We start from the raw sequence: 13,760 nt of genomic DNA on the forward strand, positions 1-13,760 counted from the left end.
TCACAATGATAGCTAAGTTGACATGACCTGATGAGATTAGTACAAGCATTCATGCAATCCAATTTAAAGAAAGTGAATAAAAAAGAGTAATTTAAAAATGTAGTAAATTTGGTTCAATAGTTAAATGAGTCCTTATGAAGCGTGTGATCAAGTTCCTTGTCTCTTTACATTAACAGAAGGAATAGTATACTTTAGTATTTGAGTGCATTCTTCTCTTAACAGCCTGTTCAGAGTGTAATCTTACCAGACAATTAAAATTCCGTTCAGTAAAACACTCAAGCAAAGGGCTGTGATAATTACACATACAGCATAAGGAGACGGTTGCGTGCTTGTTTCTACAACTTCTTCAACTTTTTGAAAGAGAAAAAAGAACTGTGGGAAGTCTATTGGATCCATTTAAGACATCATTACAATAACCTAAATTATAGCAGCAGGTACAATGCATATCGCAATAAATGTTTTTTTTTTTTTTTTAACTTGCAATGGTTCAAATTATTTAAGCAAAACTCAGAAAAGTAATAATGTTATTTTTTTTTTCTTTATAAAAGAAAAACTCCCGGATGGTTGTATTTCCATTTGATATTGTATATTCTATGTTTCCCCTATAGAATGCATTTGAAAAAAAAAATAAAGCATTTTTATCTTTAAAAGACAATTTCAGAATGCCCATAACCGTACAAAGAAAACACTTAAAATTTTCAATTAGAGCAAATATAAAGTATTTTTATACATGCTTAAACCAATTATTGAAACATATGTATGTGTAAAAATTAATTCATATTAGTTTCAATACATCTACTGACATCGTATTTATACCCCTATGGCCCTTTATATTTCTTTGAAGGTAATCCTGATATTCTATATGCTTAAAAATATTTTACTCTGTTTTATCCCATAGATATGCATTGCATTGATGTGACTGAAACAAGCAATGGTTTTCTTTTACCTTGTTCGCGTTTGTCACACGTCCCACCAGTCCATCCTTTCTGACAATCCCCAATACATTGTCCGGTCACGCCATCACAGGTGCCAGGTAACCCACAATTAACACTGCACTCGGTCTTGCAATTTACTCCAAATCTTCCCACTGGACACTCTAATTGCAGATTCTTAGAATTTCAAAGGATGCCAAATATAATATAATATTTGTATCATCTTTTTCTTTTGTTAAAATATATATATATATATATATATGCCCGATGTTAAATGATTCCTAGATGAATGTACCGAAGATTTAAAAAAAAAAATCCTCACAGTATGCAATCAGAAGCCTAGGAGTTTGTGAAGTGACTAAGAAATTTCCCAGAGAACTTTTTAACATTGATCCATGTATTTCTTGAGTATTCGTTTCCTAGTTTTACCTTGATGGCAGGTGCTTCCAAAATATCCAAGATCACAGCCCATGTAACAAATTCCACTTGTATGGTCACATTGTTGTCCATCTCGACATTTTCCACATACTTTCGAACATTGACGTCCATATGTGCTGTTTTGACATGCTAGAGATTAATTAAATCCTTTAGATATTTCGTAAACAGTTTAACTCATACGGATATTTTTTAGTGGAATCTTATCCAAATCAAGTTTCAACTACCGATAATTGAACTAGCAATTTTTATAGTGTTTTTAGTTTAGTATTGAGTTGAATGTAGTGCATGCAATGTTTGCTAAGCCTCTACTAAGTCAATCATGGCGATGAATAAATGATTTTTTTTGTATATATTTCGAGGGGGTTTAACTTGTTTGATTTTTGTTGGTACCAATGCCCCAAAATCTAAAGCTAATCGAAAATGGACATATATTACATAGAGTGTATATATATTATAAGAAGAATTTCAGTCATGGAATAATGTCCTGACGAAGTGGTAAAGTTTTAGGAATCTTCGAAAACTGGGTCAAAAACTTAAACTGGTTACACAGTGATAAAAACACACTTTTTTGAAATTTTATAATTAGAATGCTTAGAAATGAAAGAAAGAATCATAAACGAAGCATTGTTTTAAATTAAGATAAAAAAAAACCCTTGAGGTTAAAAGCAACACCAACAGAATTCATAATCACTCGGTACCCTAGTTTTTGAAAAAAAAAAAAAAAAAAAAAAAAAAAAAAAACAGTGTTTACGTTCTATTGTTATTAAAAAATGCAGATGTAAAAAGTGAAGCTATTAAAATTATTGTTCCTTATGTGACAGGAAGGGCTTTTTTCACTCAAGCTTAAAGACATCACAGCACGATACGTTCTGACGCTAGCATTTTAGTCATTCACTTGACAGAGGAGTGCATAATCAAGCCTACTCTATGCATACCCATCAGCTTCATATCTTATTTATAATATACACATGTGTTTTTCCGATTCATATTTACTTACGTTGCTCGCATTCATTTCCTTGGTAGCCATCATCACATATAAAACAGTGACCAGATGCTATGTGGCATCGATTGTCAAGGCAGTTTGATGGACATCTTGAGCATTTTTCACCAAAGTATTCAGGCGATGAACAACCTTATTACAAGTGTAGGAGTAAACATTAACAGGAAGCATATTCTAATAACATCTGTCCAACACCATATTTATATTACATTTAGTCGAAATGCCATTTATTACTTTTTCAATATTACAATACTGTAATTTATTAACGGAATAAAAGTGATATTCTGTCACAGTGAGACAGAATATCAGAATGCGGCTAAACTCGAAAATTTTCTTCCTTTCAAGAAGAATGTTTTAAAAAAAAATCCCCTGGCCTTTCTAAGATAGACAGAGTAAATAAACCATCCTGACAGGGGCTAAACCTGCCGAAGTTTCTACAAATATGTTGTTGAAATCCATGTTCACAATGTTTTCAATCTCACAATCACCAAGCTATGACTTCTCAACCGCTCAATTATGACGTCACAGCCTATGGTACTGTGTTGCAAAAAGGCAGAGGCAAAGGGAACATTATTAAATAAAAAAAAAAAAAAGAAAAAGTAAACAGAAAATTCAATGTTTGTAGATAGATAGGAAATTAATTTCACTCGTAAGACAGGATTTTTTTTTTAATTCTCACTCGTGCTTCGCAGTTGTGAAAATATCAAAACATCCTGTCCCACGCACGAAAAAGCTGTATATATAAACATATCCAACTACAAAACAGTGAATATCCTCTATGTACACAATATTTGGACCTCATAAAGGTAATTTTAGTCAAAAATTATTTGAAAAAAAAAATTTGATCTGCATATTTTTAATGAATATCTTGGGCAACATCTTATTTTCATAACCTTCCCCCGACCTTTAAGTTATGAAGCTTTTGACCAGTTTGACAAAAATGTCGTTTATAAAGTTATTTGCAAAGTTAAAGTAAAAAAAAAAATAAAATCACATACCATATACTTCGAATTCACACAGCTCGACATGCGCAAACTGAGAGTAGTAAGGAGGGTCTGTTGGTTTTCGTTCATTGTAGTAAATCACATATCGGCCGTAATGAGTACAGTTCAGTGTTACAACAGCGGGTATGGTCGCTTTTGTAAAAGTAGCGTCTTTAAAACATAAAACTCCATCACTCTTCTCAGTTGTGTTGGATATATACACAGAAAATCCCAGAAACCGACTGGCATGTCCGTTCCCGTTATCTTAAAAAGTTTAATATTTAAGAATATAATATAAAACAAAATAGTCTGGATAATCTGTATACTTTCTTGAATATTGCGTGTATAATGATGTTTGCGAATATGGTCCATAGATTACCAGATTTTTCATATTTTAAAATGTTTCCTATGTACGATCAAATGATGAGCAGGGAAAAGGACAGGGTCAAGTAAATATAGCTGTGTGTGCTTTATTTGAATTTACATTCATGATGCAATAATGAAAAAAAAAAAAAAATATCAGGAAGAACACCTTAATTTAATATACATTCTGTGGAAAGATATCACAAAGTAATACAAAGAAACCGGGAATCTACCTTCCCTGATTTCTTTCTTTCTCTTCAAATAAAATCTTTATATTGACTTCGGTTTCTGAATTAGTACTTTCTTACCCCACGCAGCTCCACCTGTCCTGTAGTAGATACGAATGTGGTCTATACCACGAATGGCTCCAAGATCGACTCGCCAAGTTGCATTATTTTTTCTACCTTGAGAAACAGCGCATTGTTTTCCGGAAAAGTCTGTTTTTCTACCATCCACCGCATTCTCTGATATATAATCAGATTTTCCTGAATGAGTTGAAAAGGGATTGTCCTGCCAGGCTGGTTTGCCAAAGGCAATGTTTTCTGAAGAAAATGGAAAAGTTATTTAAAATACCCTTCCAGAGGACAAAATGCATTTAGATTAGAACTTTGTGTAAGAAAATACTTAAGTATAACCTACAATATTTTTCAGCGAAGTCATTACTAAAAGAACATACTTGAAATACTCGTTAGATGTTCAACATATTCTGATTCAACAGGTCAAGTCAAGTTAATAGCAAAGCTCTGCTTGCAGAGCGAGCTCAAAAGACTAACGTGTAAGAACAGAGGAAATTCGCACAGAAATAAGTATATTAATCAAGCATTTTCTTTTTTAATTTGAAATCTAAACAGAATTCTTTCATTTCCACAATTCAAGACGATAATGGCGAATTAAACTGGTCTGCAGTTGCGAAAATATGGTTCTTGCAAAGAGTTTCTTAGAAAGAAAATAATCATTGCATCTACTCTACAATGCCTTTCACTAAGAGTTCCACTATTTATACATTGTTATATATGGAACTGTATCTAACATACGATATCATGTGACATTACAGTCGTAAGAGTTTTGTGAGGTTTGAACTCTGAAGAAGCGAATACAAAAGGTATAGGCAGTATAGAGATGTTTGATGGTCCATTTGCGCTCGTTCCAAAGGTACATGTTGCATCGAAAAACATAAAATTAATGAAACATACCTTATGCAACCAAATAATTTCTAAGATAAAAAAATAAGATCACGAAATAATATAATAAGTCTTACCGTAGCCATCTGTTTTTTGTATTGTAGTAAACAGAATAAAGATGATAAAATACAAAGCTGTTAAAATCCCTCTTAGTGGCTGGATGAATCTGTGAAGGTAATTCATTATGAGATTTTTACATACTTTATAATGTGCTATAATACTATATAAACTAATATGACAATGAGAGCAACGGCATAGAAAATTAATTTCGAACACCTTGAATTATTGATAATCACTTTTTTTAAAAAGATGATCTATTAAATATCAATAAATAGATAATGCACTGTTTAAGTATTTTCATATATTAGATAATCGACACTTATATAGCATGAACAATTAATTACAATGTACTGGTACTTGACCGGCAAAGAAGCTCAGTCTGTAGATCGCTTCCGTAATTTGAAGGCTGATGATTCGCGCCCTGGCCAAGACAAACTTATGCAAAAAAAGGAAACATCTGTTCCTCTTAGCACTCGGTACTATAAAAATTAAGGTTGTGTCACATTAGAATGCAACTTTGAAAACCAAGGCTCTATGTCAGACGTTTACACAATCAAGAACCTCGCTGCTCATAGGCCCTAAGGGGCGAGAAAAGTTTCTTTGACTTTTCATTTGAGTAAACAAAAAATCATACATAGAACTGCAATAAAAAAATCGTGATGATTCTCCGCCAGGATTTTGACATCGTGCTATTTGTAAATGATGCACGCTTACAACAAAAACTGCTCATTATTTTCTTTAATCAAGAATGTTACCTCATTTTTGTTTTCTTGTGGATAAAATGACTATCCATAAACTAAATTTAAAATATTTTTTCATCGAGGAATTGTAATTCGTGTTTCACAATGTTGGTATACACACGTACACTAATTTTAAATATGCAAACAAATGATTCACATTAGTTTTTAGATACAAATACATTTATTAAGTGCTTATTACGCAATTAGTAGATAAGTGATCTTTTTGCATTTAGGAATTAATTGAACCAAGTTGATGCAATATATAAACACATTTCCCTGATATTTGACTGTGATATTTTAATAGCTTTGTTCTAATACTTTGATAGCTCTAAAACCATTTGTCGTAATCTATATGTTCCCTCGTAGGGTATGTAACAGAAGTTTGCAATTTCAAGTTAAAATAACTATCTCTTACCTCATACTGTATCGAAAAAATATTAAACCAATACAATTAGAAAAGAAAATATTCTATATTATATTATATATATATACTTTTTGTGACGTGATTTCAATAGACCACTAAAACATGAGTCTACAATTCTAAGTATTTATAATAAAATTTCTATACGTTATTTGACAAAAAGAGGAAGTTTTTTGTTCATACCAATGAATTAGAATGTGTCATCACCCATTGGTTCTCGCAATTCCTTAAAACTAATAGAATAGAGAAGAGGCCCTACATAGCTACGTTAAGGCTTCCAAAAACTTTAAATTCGTTGACAACATAATATTGCACTGAGAGGTCTGTTTTGATTTTAAGTTGTGTACTTAAGTACAGCCATTTTATATAGAGGTTTCTCTCGACCACATATATAATCTTAAATCTTATTTAAGGTATCCGACCCATAATAGCCTCAGATTCAATGAAGTTGAATGCATAACAGATACGTATGGGCTGAATACTTCGTATATTTAGATAATTTTTTTCCGTTTTAGAATGTAACAGTGAAATATGCCGTAATTGTCTTTGAAGAGTTTTTTTTTTTTTTTTTTTTTTTTTTTTTTAATAAATTTATTTACAGAAACAAACAAGTTACATTTATATCCTTAAGCATACACTTAAATACACATACAGACACACACTCACATACAGACACACACTCACATACAGACAAATACATATGGAAGAGGGATGAAAAAATATCAGTATTACATAAGTTTAAAATAATTTTATAGCATTAGTAAAATAAAACTCCTATGATAAACATACTTGTAAAAGACATTTCCAATTTGACCATCTTTTTTCAAATAATTCCTCACCATATGATTTTTTCTCTATAATAAAATAATCATTGAGGTACAATAATAATTCATTAAATATAATGGTACTCTTTTTTCGTGATGTTTGAAAAATATATTTCTTTACTAATACAATAATCATATTCAAGCCCACATCAATATCTACAGGACAGAGTATTACATTTTGTATTTTAAACTCTACTATTCTACCGGATTTTTGTCGAATCCAATCTTCTAAAGATGACCAAATTATCTTAACTACTTCACATTCAAAAAATAAATATCTAAGTGTCTCAGGTTCCTGTGAGCACAGTGCACATTGTTGATTATCAATAATTTTTGAAAAATACAAATATTTATTCACACCAAGTATTCTATGTAAAATTCTGTATTGAAACCAAAACAATGTTGTATCTTTTGTTAGATTTTTAAGATTAATATAAACTTGTTTCCAATTAAAATCTTCTTGTAGTGATAAATCATTAGTCCATTTCTTTTCACACAAAGGTTTATGTTGTCCTTGAGACATAAGCAAATCATATATTCTTCTAGATCCCTTTTTATCCTTACACAAAATTGTTATAAACTCAGGCTGGACTGGTCTTGTTAGTGAAGAAGGATCCAGACATTTTACTTCTGGCATTGCACATAGAATAGCATGCTTAAGACCTTCATATACAGTAAAGGGCATTTTTACATTAAAGTAATTTTTTATTCTTTCATAAGTAATTAAAGTGCCCTGACTAATAAGCAAGTCAGAAACTATATGGAATCCTTTTTTATATAAGGATTTATAAAAAACACTCTGTTTTTGTATCTTAATTTTTTCATTGTACCATAAAGGTTCTAAAAGTGTGTTGTTCTGCATTATAGATTTAGAAATACTTATAAAATCTACAAGATATGAAAGTGTTTCTTTCCAGAAGGGATTCAAAATTAACTTAGATTTTTGTTTAATGTAATCTGATCCAAATTGACACATCTGTGTGACATTACAACCTGTAATTTCTGTAAACAACACTGTCCACTGTGTGGACTTGGTTGAAAGTAATCTCCTTAACCAAGTAAGTTTAATAGATTTTATGAATATTTCAACATTAGTCATTCTGCATCCACCCTTTTTAAAATCTGACTGTAATGTTTTTCGGCTAATTTTATCAGGTTTATTACCCCAAATATATTTAAACAGTAATTTTTCTAGCTTTTTTATCCACTGTGGACTTGGCGTAGGCAAAACACTAAACAGATGAGTAAGTTTGGATAGTAAAATACTTTTAACTACTGTTATTTTGCCCAATGGGGAAATATGTCTTTTGGACCACTGTGTTATTTCTTTTTGAATCACAACTAATCTGCTGTCAAAATTCAGCTGTTCCATTTCCTTAAGATTTGCAGTGTATGTAATACCCAATATTGTAAATGGTTGATTAGTCCAGTTCAGATCTGTACAGTCACACAGTGTTTCATTTGAACCAAGTTTTGAGCCAATCCAAATAACTTTAGTTTTACTAATATTAGGCTTTAAACCAGAAAATTTAGAGAATTGAAAAAGTAAGTCAAGTGCACTTTTTAAACTTTTTTCTGAGCCATCTAAGAACAACACTGTATCATCTGCATATTGGAGTAAACAAACTTTCTCCTTTCCTATATTTATTCCTTTAATATTTTTGTTTTGTCTAATCATAATTCCCATAATTTCAACACAGAGATTAAATAGATAAGGGGATACAGGATCTCCTTGGCGGCAACCTCGGCCAATTAAAAAGAAATCAGAAAAAATGCCATTTTGCAATACACACAGCATAGCTTTGTTATATAAAATTGATACCCATTTTATTATATCCGGGCCAAATTTGAACAACTTTAAGGTCCTATACATAAATTTTCATGAAATTGAATCAAATGCCTTTTCAAAGTCAATAAGTAATATGATACCTGGGATCTGTTTTTCAAGAGTGCTATGGATAGCATCATAGATTACACGACTATTTTCTCCTATGAATCTGCCCTGAAGAAAGCCCTTTTGATTATCATGAATTAAGAAGTCCAAGACCTTCTTAAATCTATTTGCAATACATGAAGAGGCAATTTTATAGGATACATTAAGTAAGGAAATAGGACGCCAATTTTTAAGGTACTCTCTTTGCTTATCACCCTTAGGGAGAATAGAAATAATACCTTGTTTCTGGGTCAAGGATAATTCCCCAGATAAAAATCCATAATTAAGAGATCTGATTAGAAAAATTCCTAAATCTTTCCAGAAAAATTTGTAAAATTCAACAGTAAATCCATCACTTCCTGGACTTTTATTATTCTTCATATTTTTAAGTGCTAAAAGGGCTTCCTCTTTTGAAATTAAACCTTCAAGTTCTTTAGCGGCATTGCTATCCAATACATTAATATGTTCAGTACTAATGATGCTTTCCAACTCCACATCGTATAAATTATTGTCCCCACATGAATATAATGCCTTATAAAATCTTTCAATTTCAGATAGAATATCTGACTGGCCGGTGACAACACCATTAGCAGTAACAAGCTTGTTCACAGTTTTATTAATATAATTTCTTTTCTCCAGACTTAGAAAATATTTAGTAGGCTTCTCTCCATACTCTATCCATTTAAGTTTAGTTCTAGCAAATAAACCTTTAATATATTCTTTCCTAATTTCTTCTAGCTTGGTTTGTGCTTCTTTTAATTTTTCAAAAGTGTCTGATGAGTTGCTACTATCATTATGATCACTTTCTAATTTCATTATTTCTTCCTCAAGAATTTTTGTTTTATTTTCTTTAAGCTTCTTTTTTCTAGATGAAAAGGCAATTGTTACACCCCTTATTTCTAATAAAAGCTGTTCAAAAAATAACTGATCATCTATAGTAAAACATAAATTTTCATCTGATATATTTTTAATTTCACAGGGCTTATGCGGGAAGGCAGCATATTTTTCTTTAACAATTTTTATTGTTTCTTTGACTTTGTCAACATAGGCATGATCAGTAAGTAACGAGTTATTAAATTTCCAGAACCCTTTTCCTCTTTCAAATTTACTAAATGTAATATTAAGTTCAATCATTGAATGGTCTGATCTATAGCCTGGGCCTATGTCAACTTTATCTATTAGTGCCATTAATTCATTTGATACCAAAAAATAATCTAGCCTAGCCTTTTTAATTGGGTTATTTTTAAACCATGTATACCTCTTCCGATTATTATACTTATTTCTCCAAGGATCAACCAGGTTATATGTTTCCTTCAAATTCAGTACCACTTTCCTAGCCTCTGGGTTATTCACATTGTTATAATTAAAGCAGTCTAAATTTTTATCTTGTATCAGGTTAAAGTCGCCTGCCATAATAACAAATTCACCATTAAATTCTGATATTATATCAAAAAAGGACTCATAAAGGATGGATTGTCCTTATTTGGACCATACAAGTTAATTAACATAAAATCATACTTATTAAACACATTCAATTCAAGTATAAGGAGATTCCCATCATCATCATTGTGTTGCTTGCGAATATTATATTCAAAATTATTATTAAGTAATATAGCAGTACCCCTTGCATTTGATTTTCCTGGTGAAAAGTATACATCAAAGCCCCAGAAAGCCCTCACTTGTTTATAGTCATCATTAGTCAAATGAGTATCTTGAAGAAAACATACAGAGAAATTCTTTTGCTTAAAATAGTTTAATACATCCCTTCGTTTCTCTAAGCCGCCAATTCCCCTACAATTAAAGGAGACTATACTAAAACTCATGTTTGTTTAGGAAAGAAAAAAATAATCCAGCTCTGAATTGATCATAATAAGTTTTGAGCTCACCCCTTCCATAGATTGATTGACACATATACACGCATACATACAAAAAAGACAAACTTTCACACGACATAACTAGAGAGAAAAAGAAAAAGAAAAATAGGAAAAAAGTTCAGTTCCTTGTGACACTCGAGTGGCACGAGATAGAGTGCAAATATGTAATGTTTTTATTTTATCTAACCTTCTCAACACCGGAAGTCTACTTCATCCCTATAAATCTAAAATGAATGCCGATTGGACCTAAGAGTTTCCGAACAAATTACTTGCTCTTCAGTTTGCGTTCGATGTTATCAAAAGTGTCAAATTTCATGCGTCTGGTTCCATACTGTCCATATATTGAGCCGTTGAAATACCACGCGGCACTAATCCGGGGATCCTTGGTCAATTCGGTCATAAGATCAACGTTTGCCTTTGTTACATCGTCAGTTATCTTCCAACCCTTTTTTAAGTTTTTGATATCTGATCTCTTTTTCAAGACATGGATTTTTGCCTCAGTGTTTCGAAGCTTTACTATGATGGGTTTGTGTTCGTCCGGCTTTCCCGGAATTCTGTGAATTGCCACAACATCAGTGTCTTTAATTTTCACCCCAACTTCTCCTAGCGCATTATTCACAATCTCCAGGGGATTTTCTCCCTGAGTCTCGGGGAGACCATGGACTTTAATATTATGTTTCCGTGAATATTGCTCGTTTTGGTTGGCCTTTGACAGGGCAGCTTTAGCCACATTTTCGTTCTCCTCAAGTCGATTGTGCAAATCGTTTAACGCTTCAATGCTCTCATCAAGTCCACGTTTAATTGTTCTTTTATCTGCTTCAAGCTGTTCAATACTCTCAACTTTCGATTTTCTTGTTTCAAATTCTCAATTTTATCACTAACATTTTTTTCGAGCTTATCTTGGTGTTTTTGGAAAAGATCCTCCACTACATTTTTAATTAGCTCTTTCACATCGTCAACTTTCAAGGTTTTATTTAAATCACTTTTTATTTTTTTTAATTGGGCTTGAATCAATGACCACTCACCCTCACCTCCTTTTGTTGGGGTTTTCAATACTGGACTTGCCTTTAAGCATGATTTCTGTGTTTTTTCTCCTCCTGTGCTCGTACTCCTCGTAACGACACCTGCCTGACTAGTGGACATTGTTTATTTTTAGTAACACTTCTCACGGCAGCTCAACACGAAAATAAACTGAAAAAATCACTCCTAAACAGGCTTGCAAATTGGTATCTCCACCTCTGATATAGTCCAGCAGTTGTATTGGGAGCCTTCAAAACCTTTCAGGGACCCACTTCTTTCAGTAAACACCCTTTCTCGGCCCTAAACTCCGCAGCTCACATAACGTGGCCTTTGCCTTCGAACGCCATTTTGGAACCCCGTCTTTGAAGAGTTACTCCCACTTATATTAATCAATAGAAATCAAATCTAAAAAAATATCCGGTAAAAAATTAGTTTTCAATCCTTTCTCTATTCCTAAAAAAAAATAGATACATCTTTCCACCACAGCATTTATTGCTATTCTTAGTATTTGATTTTTTTATTTTCAAAAATGTGCTTGTCCCCATAGACCTTAATGCAGTCTTCATTGATTAATTAGTGCTTAGATAATTACATTTTTGAAAATTTCTCGGGATAAATCTTCATCTTTCATAAAGTGTTTTGAATTAATGTCAGAGTATTTTATATAAGATGGGTATCAAAGGTTAAAAAAAATAAGTACAAATATGCGTCGGATACTTTAATCTTAACAAATCATAATTCTTATCCTTTATTTTTATTTTCAAAATCTTTTAGATGCTAGATGCATTATGACGTCATTATTAATTAAAAATTACATTTTCATGTACATAAAGGCTATCATATGGGGAATCACTGTCTGTTTTTGTTTTTGTTTTTTTTTTTTTGTTTTTTTTTGTTTTTGTTTTTTTTGGTTTTATGATGTGATCAAGCAATTGACTTGCATGATAATTTGCATAAACACCTTCGTCTGTTTTGCTTCATGGAGAAATCAAACTTTTTTTTTTCATTATTTGTAGTTTGAGCTCGGACAAGGAAATTTTACAATGTAATTATTGAATTATATAACAAATGAAACAACTCCATAGCATTCCATTCAAAATCTTGCAAAAAGTAATAGAGATACCCATATTTAATTTGATATTGTTTGATAGAAGATGCCAAGAAGATTCAGAATACCGTTTTTGAGAAACCATGGGCTATATGGATATAATTTTTATTGTCTGATAAACAAACAACTCCTATATTTTAATCTGGTTTTCTTAATTTATATTGCAAATGACCACGAAAAACACATTTTTAGATGTGTTCACCTAAATGTTATGTCCAGCTTCATTGCATTTACCCATGCTAAACTAATAAGCATCATTAAAGAAGACAATACGCATCCTTCATGTACTAGATCTTTAATTGAAGTATGTTTATAACATGTTCACATACTAGTATATATATATCATAAATTGTGCTTTGTGTGTTTCTAAACGTTTTGATTATTAAGTAACAACCAATGCTAGAGGTTTAAAATAACATTTAACAAAGTATATATTAAATATTAAACTTACAAAGTTATACTGGAATCTAAATCGACTTAATAAAAACTTTACTGAGCTATAACCAACACATGTAGCCTACAATCTAAACACGTTTTAAAAGAGATTATTAGTGAAAAAAAGAAAATCTGTGGTTTTTAACCCTGCCCGATATTTAATATCCATTCTTGAAATATTGAACACGTACGCGTATTTATAAGCTAATTGTTGTATCAGATGAATTAGTGGTCGTATGCAACATTTGTCAAACTGAGATAAAAAAAATATATCATTTAAGCTCAATAAAATTTCAAATAAGAAATATTTTAATAATGCTTTTCTTGTCTGAATAAAGATGTAATTATTCGTGGATTTTTTGAAGACCTCGCTACTTTTGATTGTTTGAATTCCTTTTATGTATTGAAAATTAAATCGGAAACAATATTTTTTTTTCTAGTTATTTAT

The 13,760-nt window shown here is 31.4% G+C and overlaps 1 protein-coding gene across 1 annotated transcript; it reads right to left on the bottom strand.

The window, feature by feature from the left end:
- Nucleotides 1-952: 952 nt before the first annotated feature.
- On the bottom strand, nucleotides 953-9,691 carry LOC133174502 (uncharacterized). Its single transcript, XM_061309616.1, has 6 exons — nucleotides 9,115-9,691; nucleotides 4,025-4,258; nucleotides 3,369-3,617; nucleotides 2,368-2,502; nucleotides 1,362-1,499; nucleotides 953-1,109 (listed from the first exon to the last, which is right to left on the bottom strand). The coding sequence occupies exons 1-6, from the start codon at nucleotides 9,689-9,691 to the stop codon at nucleotides 1,045-1,047; spliced, it is 1,398 nt and encodes a 465-aa protein (XP_061165600.1). The 3' UTR covers nucleotides 953-1,044.
- Between the last annotated feature and the right edge of the window lie 4,069 nt (nucleotides 9,692-13,760).

This window comes from Saccostrea echinata, unplaced genomic scaffold (genome assembly GCF_033153115.1).
Source record: "Saccostrea echinata isolate AGI-Se365-2 ecotype Australia unplaced genomic scaffold, CSIRO_AGI_Sech_v1 ptg000058l, whole genome shotgun sequence".
Lineage (NCBI taxonomy): Eukaryota > Metazoa > Mollusca > Bivalvia > Ostreida > Ostreidae > Saccostrea > Saccostrea echinata.